The sequence below is a fragment of the Gigantopelta aegis genome, chromosome 2, assembly GCF_016097555.1.
Source record: "Gigantopelta aegis isolate Gae_Host chromosome 2, Gae_host_genome, whole genome shotgun sequence".
In the NCBI taxonomy this organism is placed as follows: domain Eukaryota; kingdom Metazoa; phylum Mollusca; class Gastropoda; order Neomphalida; family Peltospiridae; genus Gigantopelta; species Gigantopelta aegis.
In genome coordinates this window covers 15,011,531-15,027,672 of record NC_054700.1, presented here as the reverse complement: position 1 = coordinate 15,027,672, position 16,142 = coordinate 15,011,531, and the positions used below count along the sequence as shown (strand labels likewise).

At 40.6% G+C, this 16,142-nt stretch overlaps 2 protein-coding genes across 2 annotated transcripts in view; one reads left to right on the top strand and one right to left on the bottom strand.

Moving 5' to 3' along the window:
• The window catches only part of LOC121381725 (regulator of G-protein signaling 9-binding protein-like), a 69,866-nt gene that overhangs the window by 5,182 nt on the left and 48,542 nt on the right, over positions 1 to 16,142 (bottom strand). Inside the window, exons 2-4 of the mRNA XM_041511075.1 lie at positions 6,432 to 6,598; positions 4,118 to 4,248; positions 63 to 204 (exon numbers count right to left, since the gene is read on the bottom strand). Coding sequence (XP_041367009.1) covers positions 63 to 204; positions 4,118 to 4,248; positions 6,432 to 6,598 — 440 coding nt within the window. The remainder of the gene's footprint in view (positions 1 to 62; positions 205 to 4,117; positions 4,249 to 6,431; positions 6,599 to 16,142) is intronic.
• LOC121381734 (calcium and integrin-binding family member 3-like) overlaps positions 1 to 16,142 on the top strand; it is a 48,711-nt gene that overhangs the window by 26,370 nt on the left and 6,199 nt on the right. The window lies entirely within an intron of this gene.

Sequence of the window (16,142 nt, the reverse complement as noted above, 5' to 3'; positions counted from 1 at the left end):
GCTACCACCTTACCATCCCATCTCGTAAATTACATTAAAGTGGCCGTGGACCAATCATTCACCTTCTGAGTCTGTTGATGGCCTCTGATTCTAGGACAGCGGTCTCCACGTGCAGACAGTCTGTTTGCGTTGACGCCACGCTCAGCTTACAGGCGATCACGGACACCGGGTCACTGATACCAGTGTTTATCAATATCTTGGAATCTGTAGAGAAACAAAAACATCATAAAATTAAAAATATTAAAAAAAAAAGATAATAAAAAAAGATGAAGAATTGAGTTAACGACATTCTAGCGTATATGTGGAATGTTTGTTTAAGAGATATTTCAACATATTGTAATCTGAACGACAAAACTGTAATACGTCCTTGGCCCCGTTCCACGAAGCAATATTAGTGCTAAAATCACATTAAATGCCATAACAATCTAATGCACTTAAGGTGATCTTAGTGCTAAGATCGCTTCGTAGAATGAACCAAGGGCCATATCTCTTCACAATGCAGAGTTGAATCGGCATTTGGCAAAATAGTGGATGATTCCATGAATCTCTATCTAGTGCCTCGTCTATAGAAGGATAGTCACCGAGGAGATCCTTCACTGGACAAAACATCATTGCACCGTCACAAAGAGGACTGCCACTCCCAGACTGGGTAAACTAATGGAACTAGGAAATAACAGATACCTTGCTGCTAATAGCTAAAAGTTGTTTATGCGATGCTAGTTTGTTTTCTCTCGTACTAAATACATACATTTAAAAGTCGTGAGGTGTCATGAAACTAGCTCGAGTCACCTCCAGCCCTTTCCTTTTTGATATCGATATGTAGGGGAAGGCGAAAGTAAACTATATAATGTTTTAATCGTCAACAACCAAATGGTCGCAATCTGTGTCTAAAGTGTCTAAAATGCACCTGTTTCCTAAATCTGATGCCGCAGAGCTTTAATTTGATTATTCTCGAGTCCAGACATGACCAGTACCAACGCTACACGAAGAATCCCGACGCATCTATGCGAAACGGACCGGCCTAATTGACAAAGGTCTCTTAGGCTCTGCTAGACAACAAAGCATCCTCTTTGCAAGTCTTTTAGCATTGTACTGCGAGATCGCAAAGTTGCGAGAGTTTAGTGAAATAGGCCCCTGCGCTGTACTTTCTTGTGGTGACGTTATTTGTTGACGAGTGCAAGATGAAAATTTCGATGTTACTATTCATAAAAATGCCTTCCAGTGATTTTTATCAGATAAGTGTGGTCAAATGATCTGTGAAAATTATAGCTAAGAATAGAGTAGTCCGTCGCAGAGTTGACCGTACTAATTTATTTTGCATTACACAAGTTTGGTCGTCATTTTCAAATCTTTACTCTTTACAGTGTTATACCAAGTCTAAATTATTAAATAGGGGTACAATAAAAAGATTCATTCATTAATTTATACTTATTTCAGTGCCTATATCCAATTAAGGTTGAGGGACACTGTCCGGAATACGCACAGGACAGAGGGTTAGTGGTTAGTGAGAGAGAAGTCGATATAATGCCCTTATATCCATTCGTTAAAACTAGCTCTGAGTGGGAGCCAGTACCGGGCTGCGAACCCATTACCTGCCATCCTTATGTCCGATGGGCATCACGGCTTAACCACGACACCACCGAGGTCAGTAATACACAGAAGAATCTTGTCGAGCTAAATAAATGGGAACTATTAATCTAAAACGAGAGAATGTTTTCGTATTTGTCTGAGCCGGGTAACGAAGGAAGGAAGGTAATGTTTTATGTAACGACGCACTCAACACATTTTATTTACGGTTATATGGCGTCGGACATATATGGTTAAGGACAACACAGATACTGAGAGAGGAAACCTGCTGTCGCCCTTTAATTCATGAGCTACTCGTTTTCGATTAGCAGCAAGGGATTTTTTTTTTTTTATGCACCATCCCACAAACAGGATATCACATGCCACGGACTTTGATATACCAGTCGTGGTGCACTGGCTGGAATGAGAAATGGGCCCACCGACGGGGATCGATCTTAGACTGACCGTGCATCAAGCAAGCGCTTTTATCACTGGGCTACGCCCCACCCATGAGCCGGGTTACGACTCCACCGCTCAGTATGACCCCCACCCCGACTTACTCTTCTAAAAACAGCGAAATTATTTTCTGACTGTGTTATTAAAGATATGTTAATATTTGATTTTACTTCACGTTGCCGCGCCTAACAAAGTCTTGATCAAATTGTTCAAAAGTCCATTTATACCCGCATTTTCAATCACTGCGTCAATTCAGTTATTGCAATGACGGGGTTTTTTTTTTTGTGCTTGCTATTTAATAATAAAAATCCATTATGACATTAACAAGAAATTGTTGTGCCAAAAAATCGATCAAGCTCTTTTCGGAATTAAATAAAACCGAAGTCCTAATTTTAGCTAAAACACACAGCGTAACGTAATTCACAATTAACTTGATTAAATGAACGCGACATTAGCTTTGATTGCCGTGTTTTACTGTTAAAACAAGATATTAATATATGTGGACCAAGAGATCAGTAGCGCTTTAGACGAGGGAGGAGGTTGGGTGGGGGTGGGGGCAGGTATGCAGTGCTAGATTAAGCAACTGCGGGGCGCGTAGCAAAATGGTAGAATATTACACACGCCCTTTCTCCATTCCCACTACCATACACTTAATACACAGTGACAGAAATAAACGAACTCTTGCCCTCTCCCCCACCACTACTACCATAAGCTGAAATAATGACACAAATAAACGAAAATTGTGTCGATAATCGGTCACAGGTTTCGTAGCAATAACAGTAACCTTGCCAACAGTACTCATTATTATAAAATAAATAAATAACAAAGAGTCGACCCGCGGGGCCCCTAAAATCGCGGGTCCCGTAGCAGGGCCGTAGCCATCGGGGTGGGGGGGGGGGGGGTGGGGGAGGAGGGGCATCTAGGCCTACTACATCTGCTAAGCTGTATTTTTTTGTGTCGGTGTGTCGTTAATGATTCGTTAGTTCATTGCTACGTTGATAAACCCGGCCCTGGGTGTATCATCGGATGCGTTATAAAATAAGGAGCGGGACGTAGGCCGCTGGTCAATCGCTCGCCGGAAAGCGTGATCATTTTAGGGTAGATGCCCGTATAAGGACCCTTTGGGCTATTTCTCGTTCCATCCAGTGCACCATGACACCATGACAGGTATATCAAAGGCCGTGGTTTGTGTTATCCTGTCTGTGAATTGGTGCACATAAAATATCACTTATTAATAATGGGAAAATCTCGTCGACGATTATTAATAAACGAAGGTGCTCCAGTGGTGTCGTGAAACAAATTAAACAAAATCTTTAGAGTTGGGAGGTGTTCTCGTGTGCGGTCCCCGTCAAACGTGGCACGTGTATTTTATCAACAATACGGTAAGACGTGAGCACTGGCAATAGTCATGTGTCTGTCTGTGTCGAGAAGTTCGAGACAGCCAGTGTACAATAGGCAGACAGACGGACAGTCGGACAACAAGTGCATGCTCTATATGGGGTGTATCCCGAGCAGTTCGAGACAGCCAGAGTACACTAGGCAGCCAAAGATACAGACAGACAGATCACCTGTATGGAAGGAAGGAAGGAAATGTTTTATTTAACGACGCACACAACGCATTTTATTTATGGCTATATGGCGTCGGAACCTGTATGGAGTGGGGAGTCGGACAACAGGTGAATGCTCTTTATGGGGTGTAACTCGAGAGGTTCGAGGCATCCAGAGTACAATAGGCAGACAGACAGACGGACAGATCACCTGTATGGAGTGGGAAGTCAGACAACAGGTGCATGCTCTATATGAGGTATAATTTGAGCAGTTCGAGTCAGCCAGAGTACAACAGGCAGCCAAATATACAGACAGACAGACAGACAGATCACCTGTATGGAGTGGGAAGTCGGACAACAGGTGCATGCTCTTTATGAGGTGTATCTCGAGCAGTTCGAGACAACCAGAGTACAATAGACAGACAGACGGACAGATCACCTATATGGAGTGGGAAGTCGGACAACAGGTGCATGCTCTTTATGAGGTGATCTCGAGCAGTTCGAGACAATCAGAGTACAATAGGCAGGCAGATAGACGGACAGATCACCTGTATGGAGTGGGAAGTCGGACAACAGGTGCATGCTCTTTATGAGGTGTAACTCGAGAAGTTCGAGACAGCCGGAGTACAGCATGTACAACCTCGTCAACGTCGTGGCGTCCTCTTGTCGTCGCATCTTGCTGAAAAACAAATAATATAACAAACACGTGAACACAGTGTGCTTTAGGGAACAAAACAACAAAAACAAACAAAATCGAGGACATAGTTCATCATGTTACTACTACACATACATTATACTACACACACGCACGTATATAGATCTGCACAGATCTACATACAGAAACACAAACACACGTGTGTATTTGTATGTATTAAAGTCGCGGACCCTAATTTCAGTCCGTGAAAATTGACACTAAACAAAACAAGCACTCTGAGAGTACCGCTATAGGTTCTAATAGACCAAATCCATACCTATTGCCGATAATGTTGACATTTACTAATAAAACTGATATAAGCAGCGTATCAACACACCCAGGAAGTACGGCAAAAAAAAGTGTGGCACCTCACATCTAATCTACCTGCAAAAAAATGGGGGCGGGGGGGGGGGGGGGGTGTCACATACCATTTAAAAGATTTAATTAATGTTTTTCCTGAAAATTGCAGTTCCATTTCTGGGGGTACCCAGCATTAGTTTCAACCTCTAGTATATACTGCATAACAACTGTATAACAAATAAAAGTGTATTTACTTATTGTCAATGGATAATAGTATTTACACAAATAATCAATGTCACATATTACTACCAATCACACCCACAGCTGCTTTTACTCCGTAAATATTTCACGGTGCACCTCCAACTTTGAAACGCAACTCTCTTCTTTGGTACTATGCAACCTAAAGCAATGCATGTCCCCTACCGCGAGACAGCATGTTTTCGTGTATCCTAAATTCAAAGGCCATAACTCTGCGAAAAATGGATAAATCGCCATAAATTTTAAACTTGATTTGTAACAGTACATAATAAAGCTATATACAAAATTTCACCTCAGTATGTTCAGGCACTGTAAAAAATACAAATTTTAAAATTTTAAAATTCATATCTCCTAAGTTCAAGAGCCATAACTCTATGACTTTCATATGTATGATAAAGCTATTCACCAAATTTCAGCTCAGTATCTCGAGGCATTGCAAAAAAATTAAATCGCCAGGAAAGTGGAACTCGATCTGTAACTATACACAACATTTCATAAAAACTATATATGGGACAGACAGACACACAGAAAGACAGAGACAAAACCTACAGACAGCCGGTTTATCCTAGTAGCACATGTAGCACGTGCTACGGGGGGTGGGGGTGGGGGGGGTGATGCGGTGATGTGTAGCCTACATTTATATTCCCACGGTCATTTCCCCCCTCTCCCCAAGGGGGTTGCAAAATATATAGTCTGTTTAAAAAAAAAATTGTTATTTGTGCTACAGGCCCTGCGGATTCTTAAACCGGCTCTGTCTATAGACTATAGTCCCTTCCCGTTGGACCGACAAGGGATTAATAAAATAAAATTGTTATTTGTGCTACAGGCCCTGCGGATTCTTAAACCGGCTCTGTCTATAGACTATAGTCCCCTCCCGTTGGACCGACAAGGGACTAATAAAATAAAATTGTTATTTGTGCTACAGGCCCTGCGGATTCTTAAACCGGCTCTGTCTATAGACTATAGTCCCTTCCCGTTGGACCGACAAGGGACTAATAAAATAAAATAAATGATTAATGCCTTGTGTTATTTATTTCAATTTATTTTCGTGCTTATATCCAATTAATGTTCAAGCATGCTGTTCTGGACACACACACACACACACACACCTCAACTATCTGGACTGTCTGTCCAGGAGAGTGGGTTAGTGATTAGTGGTTAGTGAGAGAGGGGAGGGTGTAGTGGTCTGACACCTACCCATTGAGTCGTTAAAACTCGTCTGGGTGGGAGTAGTTGCCTGGCTGCAACCCAGTACCTCTACCAGTTTTATGTCCGATGGCTTAACCACGACACCACCGAGGCCGGTGCCTTGTTTTATTTATTTTAACTTATTTCCGTGCTTATATCCAATTAAGATTCAAGCACGCTGTCCTGGACACACACACACACACACACACACACACACACACACACACACACACACACTATCTGGGCTGTCTGTTTAGAACAGTTGGTTAGTGGTTAGTGAGAGAGAAGAGGGTGGGTGGAAGTCGATACCGGGCTGCGAACCCAGTACCTCTACCAGCTTTATGTCCGATAGCTTAACCGAGGCTGGTGCCTTGTTTTAAAGGTAAATATCATCAGTGGCAAGTACATGTACTACTACTAACTATCTAATTAAGGGGATGAGTTTTCGCTTTGTCCTGTACGCCAGATCTGTCGCCCTACGTCTGCTGTGCCGCAGTTCCTCCCTCAGTCTGTCCGAGTCATTCGACGCGCCCAAACCAACCGCAAGATTGGCGTACAGGGCGATTTCTCGATTAAGGCTCAGTACGTACTGAAAATATACAAAATAAAAAAGTGTTGTAGTAGTCGTAAAGAGCATATTTGATGACGATGAAAAGGAGGAAAGAAAGAAAACAATGTTTTATTTAACGACGCACTCAACACATTTTATGTACGGTTATATGGCGTCAGAATTATGGTTAAGAACCACACATAAAATTATATTGAGAGAGAAAACCCGTTGTCGCCACTTCATGGGCTACTCTTTTTCGATTAGTAGCAAGGGATCTTTTATATGCACCATCCCAGAGACAGGGTAGTACATACCACGGCCTTTGATATACTAGTCGTGGTGCACTGGCTTGAACGAGAAATAACACAATGGTCCCACCGACGGGGATCGATCCCAAAACGACCGCGCATCAAGCGAGCGCTTTACCACTGGGCTACGTCCCGCCCCACACATCATCAACAACAATATACATAAGGTGTGTTGATTATATCCATTCGTGTGTATATATTTTGCCGTTTATATGTATGTATATAAAAAATATATATACCATATGTAGTATAAAAAAAAATATCGTGAGACAGTGAGCTCAGGGCACCAAAACCCTGACACTGCCATTCTATATTCTGGGGACAATAAAATATTTTTAAAACATGACACAAAAAAAACAACCAAAACAAACAAAACAATTATTTTATTTTATTCATTGAATAGTCGGTACACGTGCATATATAGGCATAGGGGCTCCCATATTTGTACGGTTACGGGATGATTCGTACCCATTTTGTTTTGTGCTTGGACTTTTCGTACACACTACCGTTTTATACCATAGACGATTCGTACCCAGTAGCCTACATTTAGGACATGTTTTATGTTGAATTGCACGGTATCAATGTTTAAATGGTGGGGCCCGAATTCTTTGTTTTGCTTTTTTAAAGGCTAATTACTTAGATATTACTTAAGCCTTCATTTTATAGATGTAAATATATTTGCTCGATAACAATTTGGTTCAATCTCGGTTGTTAAAAGTTAAAAATAGGAAATATGTGCATTGTTCGACTGTTTATATATTTTAATATTATATATATAAACAACTAAGACAGACCAAACATTATCCTTGTGAATTTCAACATAAAACGTGTCCTAACTGTACTGGGTACGAATCGTTTATAAACCGGAAACGTCTAGGGACGAAACAAAATGGGTACGAATCGTCCCGTAACCGTTTGTACGGAGGGCAGGCTGGGTTTTGCTTGAATTAAACGAAAATGCCTGAATCTGTGATACAAAATTATTCATATTAGCATTACTGCTAGCCCGAGTACTCTGACGGAAAGAGAGCTAGACGGACATCTGGAAAGTTATCAAACCTCTCTAACTGTCAGAGACCTATCTACATAAATTCTGCGCAATGGTTGCCTACCAAACGGTAGTCAAAGATTCGCGTTCTAATACACCAACAATCTTATGTTTGACGTTCAATACCTTTACATCGATCATTTGCGAGATCCCTGGTAAAACAAAATTCACATATTAATCGCTAATACACACACTACAGGTAGAAACCCGAATTTGAGGATTTGTTCCAGCACTAGGGGGAGGGGGTACAGTCCACCCCCTCCCCGACCCCCCGTCTCGTATACGCTTATGTACACGTGTATTTGAAAAACAACCCAACACAACCATTTCCTCCCACTCACACATGACGCATTCTCATACTGCCCTTGAGTTAAGTAGTTATATTCGTGATTGAACTATTAACATGCCGGCAAATAATAGCAGGTGGCATGAGCTCGTGTCTGGTCTTGTTTGCGGTCATTAGTGGATGAAAACACTTCTCTTTTTTTTGTAATTAAACGGACGCAACTATACGCCCGCCTATTGCGGTTCCCACCGGAAATGGCGACGGTTTTGCTCCGTAGGTGTTTTTATTATGTCCGGCCACGCAATCAGATTCATTTGAGCAGCATACGATGGATCGATATCACTTAGACGATGTTTAGTTTCTCTCGCTCCCAACGACGGGGATCGATCCTAGACCGACCACACATCAATCGAACGCTTTACCACTGGGCTATGTCCCGCGCGGTACATACAATGAATGCTGTTGTGAGATTTCACCTGAATCGATGATCACCGAACTAAAAAAAAGCTTGTGTCGGCCCTTTGATGTTAGTAAGTAAAACAGGTACATGTGTTTACTCTTCGTTTGTTTGTTCAACATTGTACGGTATCAAGGAATATTAAATAGCAAATTTGTTTTTAATTTTACGGCTTAAAAACAAGAATTCAAAACATTGATAGAAAATCCCACGGAAATATTGGCTTAATACCCAACTTGACAACCTAGACGGCCAAAACGCCACGGTGGTTAAAGTTAAAGTTGGTTTTCTTTAACGACACCACTAGAGCACATTCATTTATTAATTATCGGCTATTGGATGTCTAACATTAGGTAATTCTGACATATAGTCTTAGTGGGGAAAACCGCTACATTTTTTATATTAGTAACAAGGGATCTTTTATATGCACCATCCCACAGATATGGTAGCACATACCACGGTATTTGATATACCAGTCGTGGTGCACTGGCTGGAACGATTAATAGCCCAATGGGCCCATTGACGGGGATCGATCCTAAACTGACCGTGCAACAAGCAAGATTCTTTACCAAGGAGCTATCCATGGGAGTTTCGTTTTTTTACTTATTGTATAGATAGTGTGAAACAAGAATTCCATCACATATTTGTTGGAAAGATTTATAAACAGTTGTGTAGGAATTTTAGCCACCACAATTCCCATATTAATATTTTGTAGTACATTCCATAACTGTTCGCTCTAGAGCATATCAGAAAGAAAGAAATGTTTTATTTAACGACGCACTCAACACATTTTATTTACGGTTATATGGCGTCAGACATATGGTTAAGGACCACACAGATTTTGAGAGGAAACCCGCTGTCGCCACTACATGGGCTACTCTTCCGATTAGCAGCAAGGGATCTTTTATTTGCGCTTCCCACAGGCAGGATAGCACAAACCATGGCCTTTGTTGAACCAGTTATGGATCACTGGTCGGTGCAAGTGGTTTACACCTACCCATTGAGCCTTGCGGAGCACTCACTCAGTGTTTGGAGTCGGTATCTGGATTAAAAATCCCATGCCTCGACTGGGATCCGAACCCAGTACCTACCAGCCTGTAGACCGATGGCCTGCCACGACGCCACCGAGGCCGGTCCTAGAGCATATCAGTGCCACATTGCGCCATTTTAATAACACACATATCTACAAACCAATCGATCCAACACGATGCTCTTTGCATAATTAATTTGGGAATATTGGAATTGTACTGTGCTATTTATGACTTCCCCAAGTATTCTGGGTAATAATAAAATCACAATGGCTTCCCTAAAAATCTTGTGTAACCCCCCCCCCCCAAAAAAAAACACAGAAAAATTGGCGTCATATTTAAATGAAAACAGCTGCAAGATAATTACTGTCAAACAATTACGGATCGTGTATGTGATAATTTTGACGCCATGCGTTTGTTTTCCATCACCCTGTAAAAAATTTCTATTATTAAAGAAAAATATTTGGTTTTAACGTTCTTCTTATGTGCGTGTAGGCAAATATACCATCATTGAATTACAAAACAAAAATGAATTTCTTCGGGCGACCGCCATTATGCATCTCTGATGGATAACCTTTAAAACTGTGTTGAATAACAAGTGTACCAAGTTTCTATCTTACTATATGGAATGAATGAATGAATGAATGAATGAATGAATGAATGAATGATTGTTTAACGAGCACAAAAATACACATCGGCTATTGGGTATTAAACAAAGATAAGAAGAATATGAATAGGTCTTACTACAGTGTCATGTTTATGTCATATAATTATATACTCTTAAAAAACAGTAGGGGAACCTGAAATATTAATGTTAATATCAACTATTAGAACGAACATACGTTTTGACCACAGATATCCTAGTAAAGAACATTCAGGTCTGTTTATCAACACACCGAAACACATTCCATAGTTTGCACATGCATCACGCAGTTGCCCTGTACACGTGCGTGAGGTGTCATTCTCGATTTTGACAATTTCAACGAAGTCCATTAATAGTCCAGTAGAGCAGTATAACCTGGAAATTTAGTTCCCACAAAGTTTTTTTTACTGTTCTTATATCTTTGGAAGGTGCTGATTAAGAATCTGGATGATGCCACCCTGGCACCCTTGAGCGTTTTGCGTAATATGCAAATTAAGGTGGCCATTACCGAAATTTCATTTCTGGTTCCTAATTCACTTATTATACAAGATAAACGAACAAATGTGGTGTCTACACCAATGTTTTCAGGGTCTCTGATTCAGATTAGGTCATTGCCGAAATGATCCAATAATTTGCATATGAATAATTATACAAATGAGGGGCAGTCATTAACAAAAATGCTTTTATACCAAAATCAATTTTATGGTAGATGATATAAGTAGACAAAGTATACTTATACCAAGGTTATCAGGGCTCTAGAGTCAGATTCTGCCATTGCCATTTGACAAAGTGGTCCCAAGATTTGCATATGCTTAATTATACAAATGAGCACTGTCATAACTGAAAATTGTACGTATGCCTAAACTAAGAAAATTGCACCAGTTATTGGAATTGTCATTATTTGTAACTATGTGCCTGCCTAGCTTATCAGGGTCAGTATTTTGAATCAGGTCAGTGCTAAAGTGGCACCATAAGCAAAATTAGGCAGATTCTACAAATCAGGGATTGCTATTTTTGGAAATGCATTATTTACACTATCCGCTGTGATACTGACCCTGTATATCTTCAACACATTGAACAGTTAATCCATGTTTCACATCAAGTCAATATTTTCATCATCATCATCTTCTTCTTCTGTTTCTGTTCCTTTCTGCGTATTGTATGGATTTTGGCATTGTGTTCCTCCACGACAGGTACAGAAGAATGTGCATGGTAAGTGCCCTGATCCACACCCACATCTCAGAGAACTACACGGTTCATCAGTGGCACAGCCACAGCGAAGCAACTCTAGGACTTCAGGTGGCGCAAGGGTAACATCTGATGGAAGTGTTTTAGGAGTAAGAGTTTTTGTGGTTTCATCACGTAACCATCCGTATTTTGTGGAGTCAAATGATGGGGGATCTGGTTATGGGGCTGACTTCCATACTGCTACTTGAATATGTGTGCGGGGAACATTTTCCTTGAATGCCTCATTGGTTGGCGGTATAGATTTTAGTTATCGTGCTGCAGTTATGTTTTTCTTTCCCATTTTCTTAGACCACATTTCCACTCGAATTTCTGATAGATCACCTTTCGTTTTACTGCCATAGCATACGCCAATGAACTCTGTTGCTTCCACTACAGCATCCTCCAATGACGAATCAAGGTTTCCTAAATGGTTAAAAGTGTACCCTTCTTTCAGCTTTTTTACAACAGTCCCTTTTTCGATTCCGTGCAGCTTTGCTACAGTGTCACAGCCAGTGAGACCATGTGAAACCAAAAGATGTGGCACTATGTTTATACTGTTCTTCACAGATGCTTGTATATCAATTAAGGCCCTCTCAGAACTTGTACCTTCCATTGTTATATTACAGCTCAGATCCTGTTGATTGCAAAAATGCATTAGAAGAACAAAAACGTCAGTGTCATCACTGATGACTTTGATGCTCCTCACGCCATTGTTGGCTAAGTTTAACACCTGGTACACCATTGTGACATCTGCTTCCTCATGGGTTGTTCTGAGATTATCTCGTTTCCTCTGATGTCCACTGAACAGTTCAACTGGAATTGGTTCGCGACCTGATATAATGAACCTCTGCTTTGTTGATTCGCCATTAGCCAGTGCTTTTTCTATCAATTGCTCACAGATAATGTCTATCAGCTGAATCTTGTTTTCATTGACTGTCAATACTACCTTTCGTGGTGGTAAAGGACTTGACAGATTCAGCCGATGTCGACGGCTCGCATGTTTGCCCGTTCTAGCTCCGCGTGTCACACTTTTTATGCTATAGTCATAGTACCTGTCAAAGGTGAGTTAGACATCTGAAAGTGCTGCCTTATCCATGACATACCCAAGGAAGTTGTTGACGTAATCTTTTACTGTCCCTTTCTCCGGCCAATGCACAGTTCGCAAAATTGCACACCCATCAATGACTGTAGCATCTACTTTCTCTGTTAAACGAGCAGAGACACCGGCTTGTAGTTTTTTCTTTAAGTCCGACTTGGTTGTTGCAATTCGCATTTCTCCATTTTCCTTGAACATGGAAGGAGGTACAGGAGCCAGTTCATGCTTCAGCACTTTTGTTAAATCTATGTTACGTGACTGGTGCAGTCCTAGCACTCGGGAATAAATTAGACTGACGTCATATATATCTTTGTCTCCTACTCGCACAGATGTTTTGGAAACTTCCAGTGTTACGACTTGCTTAGGAATTGGTGTGTTGAAACCGGCAGGCCAGGTTTTTTCAAACAATGCCAACTGGGCATTCCCTATTTCCACAGACTTATCGACATTGACAGAGGGTGGGGCAATTCTACCGGTGACGATGTTAATTATTTCTTCTGGGTGGTCAGTAGGATCAAGTGGATCAGTGCACATCTGGAGTTTGCTTCGGATGTTCTGCCTGTCCTGTTTGTCAGACCTTATTCTGGCTGGCTTCTCCTCTTTGTGTGTCGATACCTCTGCCTGCGTCTGTCTTTGAGTCATGTTCGCGACATCATTTACAACTCTGCAGCAGATATGCATGCTGAGAGCACAGCATTTCAAAGCTGATGGCTTCAGTGTAATGCCTATGATGCCCTATGGTCCATGTCCATATCGCATGAAAGTAGTCTCAATATACATGTCTGACCAAATCCCATTCCATATGCCTGGCTTGTGGCGCATTACGTGTTCCCCTTTCTTGAATTTTTGTAGAATGTCTTCAGGAAGTTTTTCCATAGATCTGAGATAGTATAGTCCATACCGAGCATAATTGTAATGACCAGCTGCAAAGAAGTAAGGCAGCATGTCTTTAACTGCCCAGAGATGCAGAGGCCAATCACCCTCACACTCTGCCCGAACGAACATCATCATGAGAAGTACCGGCTTGATCAGACAGTCAACCCACAATCAGCCTCACGCTCTGCCCGAACGAACATCACCATGAGAAGTACCGGCTTGATCAGACAGTCAACCCACAGTCTTGTTGTCTTACTCTGTTCAGACAAAGAATCCAGTGAAATCAGCAGATCATCATAGCATTCAAGTTTATCAAGAACTGTGGACAAAACTTCTTCAGTGACAATACGTGGTGCCCTAACATTCTGGGGGAACTTTTTCCCTGAGAGCATATTTTGCACCCCACCAAAACCTGATTTCATAACATCATCAAGATTGGCCATCAAGACTCCTACACATCCAACGAAACTCATGAGGAGATGCATACCACCTAGTCTAGGAATGAAATGTAAGAATCTGTCCTGGTAGACCCACTTAATGCCTACGATAACCTGGTACAATTGCTGATCGTTGGTGAAAACCGTGACCACTTGTCCACAAGCATTGGTAAGTTTCTGGGCCTCAACCATTGCAGTTAACATAGTATCTGGGTCGGCCGGATTCATATCAATTAAAGGACGGTACACTGCTTTGGTAGCTGGTTGCACACCTTAGCCCTGTTCCCTTGACCGTGCTGTGTTAAAACCATTGAATTCAGGAGTGTCCTCATCAGATGTAACTTTTTTCAGAAAATCAAAAATCCAAACATTTCGCTCGGTTGAGAGTTATAGCTTGTTGAGCTAATACACGCAATGGCAAGACACTGCGCTTAGATTCACTTTCTGGCATGACTGGGTGTTTTTTTTTGCCCATTATATCGCTGGACTGGACTGTCTTCCTTCTGTCCATCCATTATCTCCTCTGCTTTAAGGCGAGGAAATGTTTCAATTTGTTTTGTCCCACTATTTCTATCATCATCAACAACTGTCAGTAACATCGCAAGTGCATGTGTGCTCACAAGTCCATTTTGCGATGATATATTTGCATCAAAGTTGTGTGAAACAACTTAAATAAGTCCATCACTTTCAGTTGGAATGCCCATCAAGTTTAAGTTTTTGAATGCTGCTGTAGCAGCTGAACCTTTATAACGAAGTACCTCATCATATGAACAAGCCACAGAGAAGTCATAGAATTGCTCTATCAGCGACTTTTTACCAAGCACAAGACCTAGTGCTATTTGAAGGGTTGTGTGACAGTTGTTTATGACACTATTCACAATATTTCCAATGAGAGCAGCAGGTGCAGTATGATTCAGCTTTTTAGACAACTTCATTAGGAGTGTTAGCATTGTTGGACTAACACATTCAAGTGCACAATCTGTATCTATACCTGTTCGATATGTGTTTTTCTCTGAAGCAAGTTGCTTGGATTCAGAGATAATGCAGCGTGCTACTTTCTCCAATGAAAAGTATATGTCATCATCATCTTCTTCCGGGACTAAGCGCAACAGCCCCGAGGCTTTGCTACGGAACACTAAAAGGTTAGCAACACCATTACCAGTTAACACTATTCAAGTGTATACTGAAAATTGAAGACTGAAGAGAAATAATTTCTGGACTTTCTAGAGAGGCTATTAGTAAGACTTTTTTTTTTATTTTTTTTTTTATTTTTTATTTTTTTTTTACTTTTTTTTTTTTTTACTTTTTTTATTTTTTTATTTTTTTTTTTATTAAGTAAGACTTTTATTTAGTAAGACTTTTACCATCTGATTATTATTGTTTAAACTTAGTTTCTCTGTAATTACTGACATTGTAATTGTATTTTTACTGTGTTTACTGTAAATCAATTTATTAAATTTTCAGTATCATTTGGTGTTATTATTTGTTGTTTTCACGATTAAAGGTCATTTCTACCATAACACTCGCCATAGAATCAAATAAAATTAGATCCATTTAATGTGACCAATCATTATATCAAATACAATTCTGACAAAATATTTGTGCATAAACAAGTTAATTTCACCCACAAAGCATACAGATGCAGACATAGTCATATTGTATCTTTTATCAATTATACGGTAGGATTTGACAATAATAGCATTTTTGGCAATGACGACACCTCATTTGCATAATTATGCATATGCAAATTGTTGGATAATTTTGGCAATGGCCTAATCTGAATCAGAGACCCTGAAAACCTAGGTGTAGACACCATATTTGTTCGTTTATCTTGTATAATAAGTGAGTTAGGGCCCAAAAATGAAATTTCGGTAATGGCCGCTTTAATTTGCATATTATGCAAAACGCTCAAGGGTGCCAGGGTGGCATCATTCAGATTCTTGATCAGCACCCTCCAAAGATATAAGAACAGCAAAAAAACTTTGTGGGAACTAAATTTCCACGTTCACCCAAAATACAGCATTTCACTGCTGGACTATAATCACTGTGGAACATTATTTCTGTCAATGTTTTTCATTCTGTTGATCGTACAGTTGTTACTGTTTTGTTGTTAGTCATTTTTATTGTTTGAATTTGCGATTTACTGATAAAAAAAACCCCGTACATATAGTATTTGT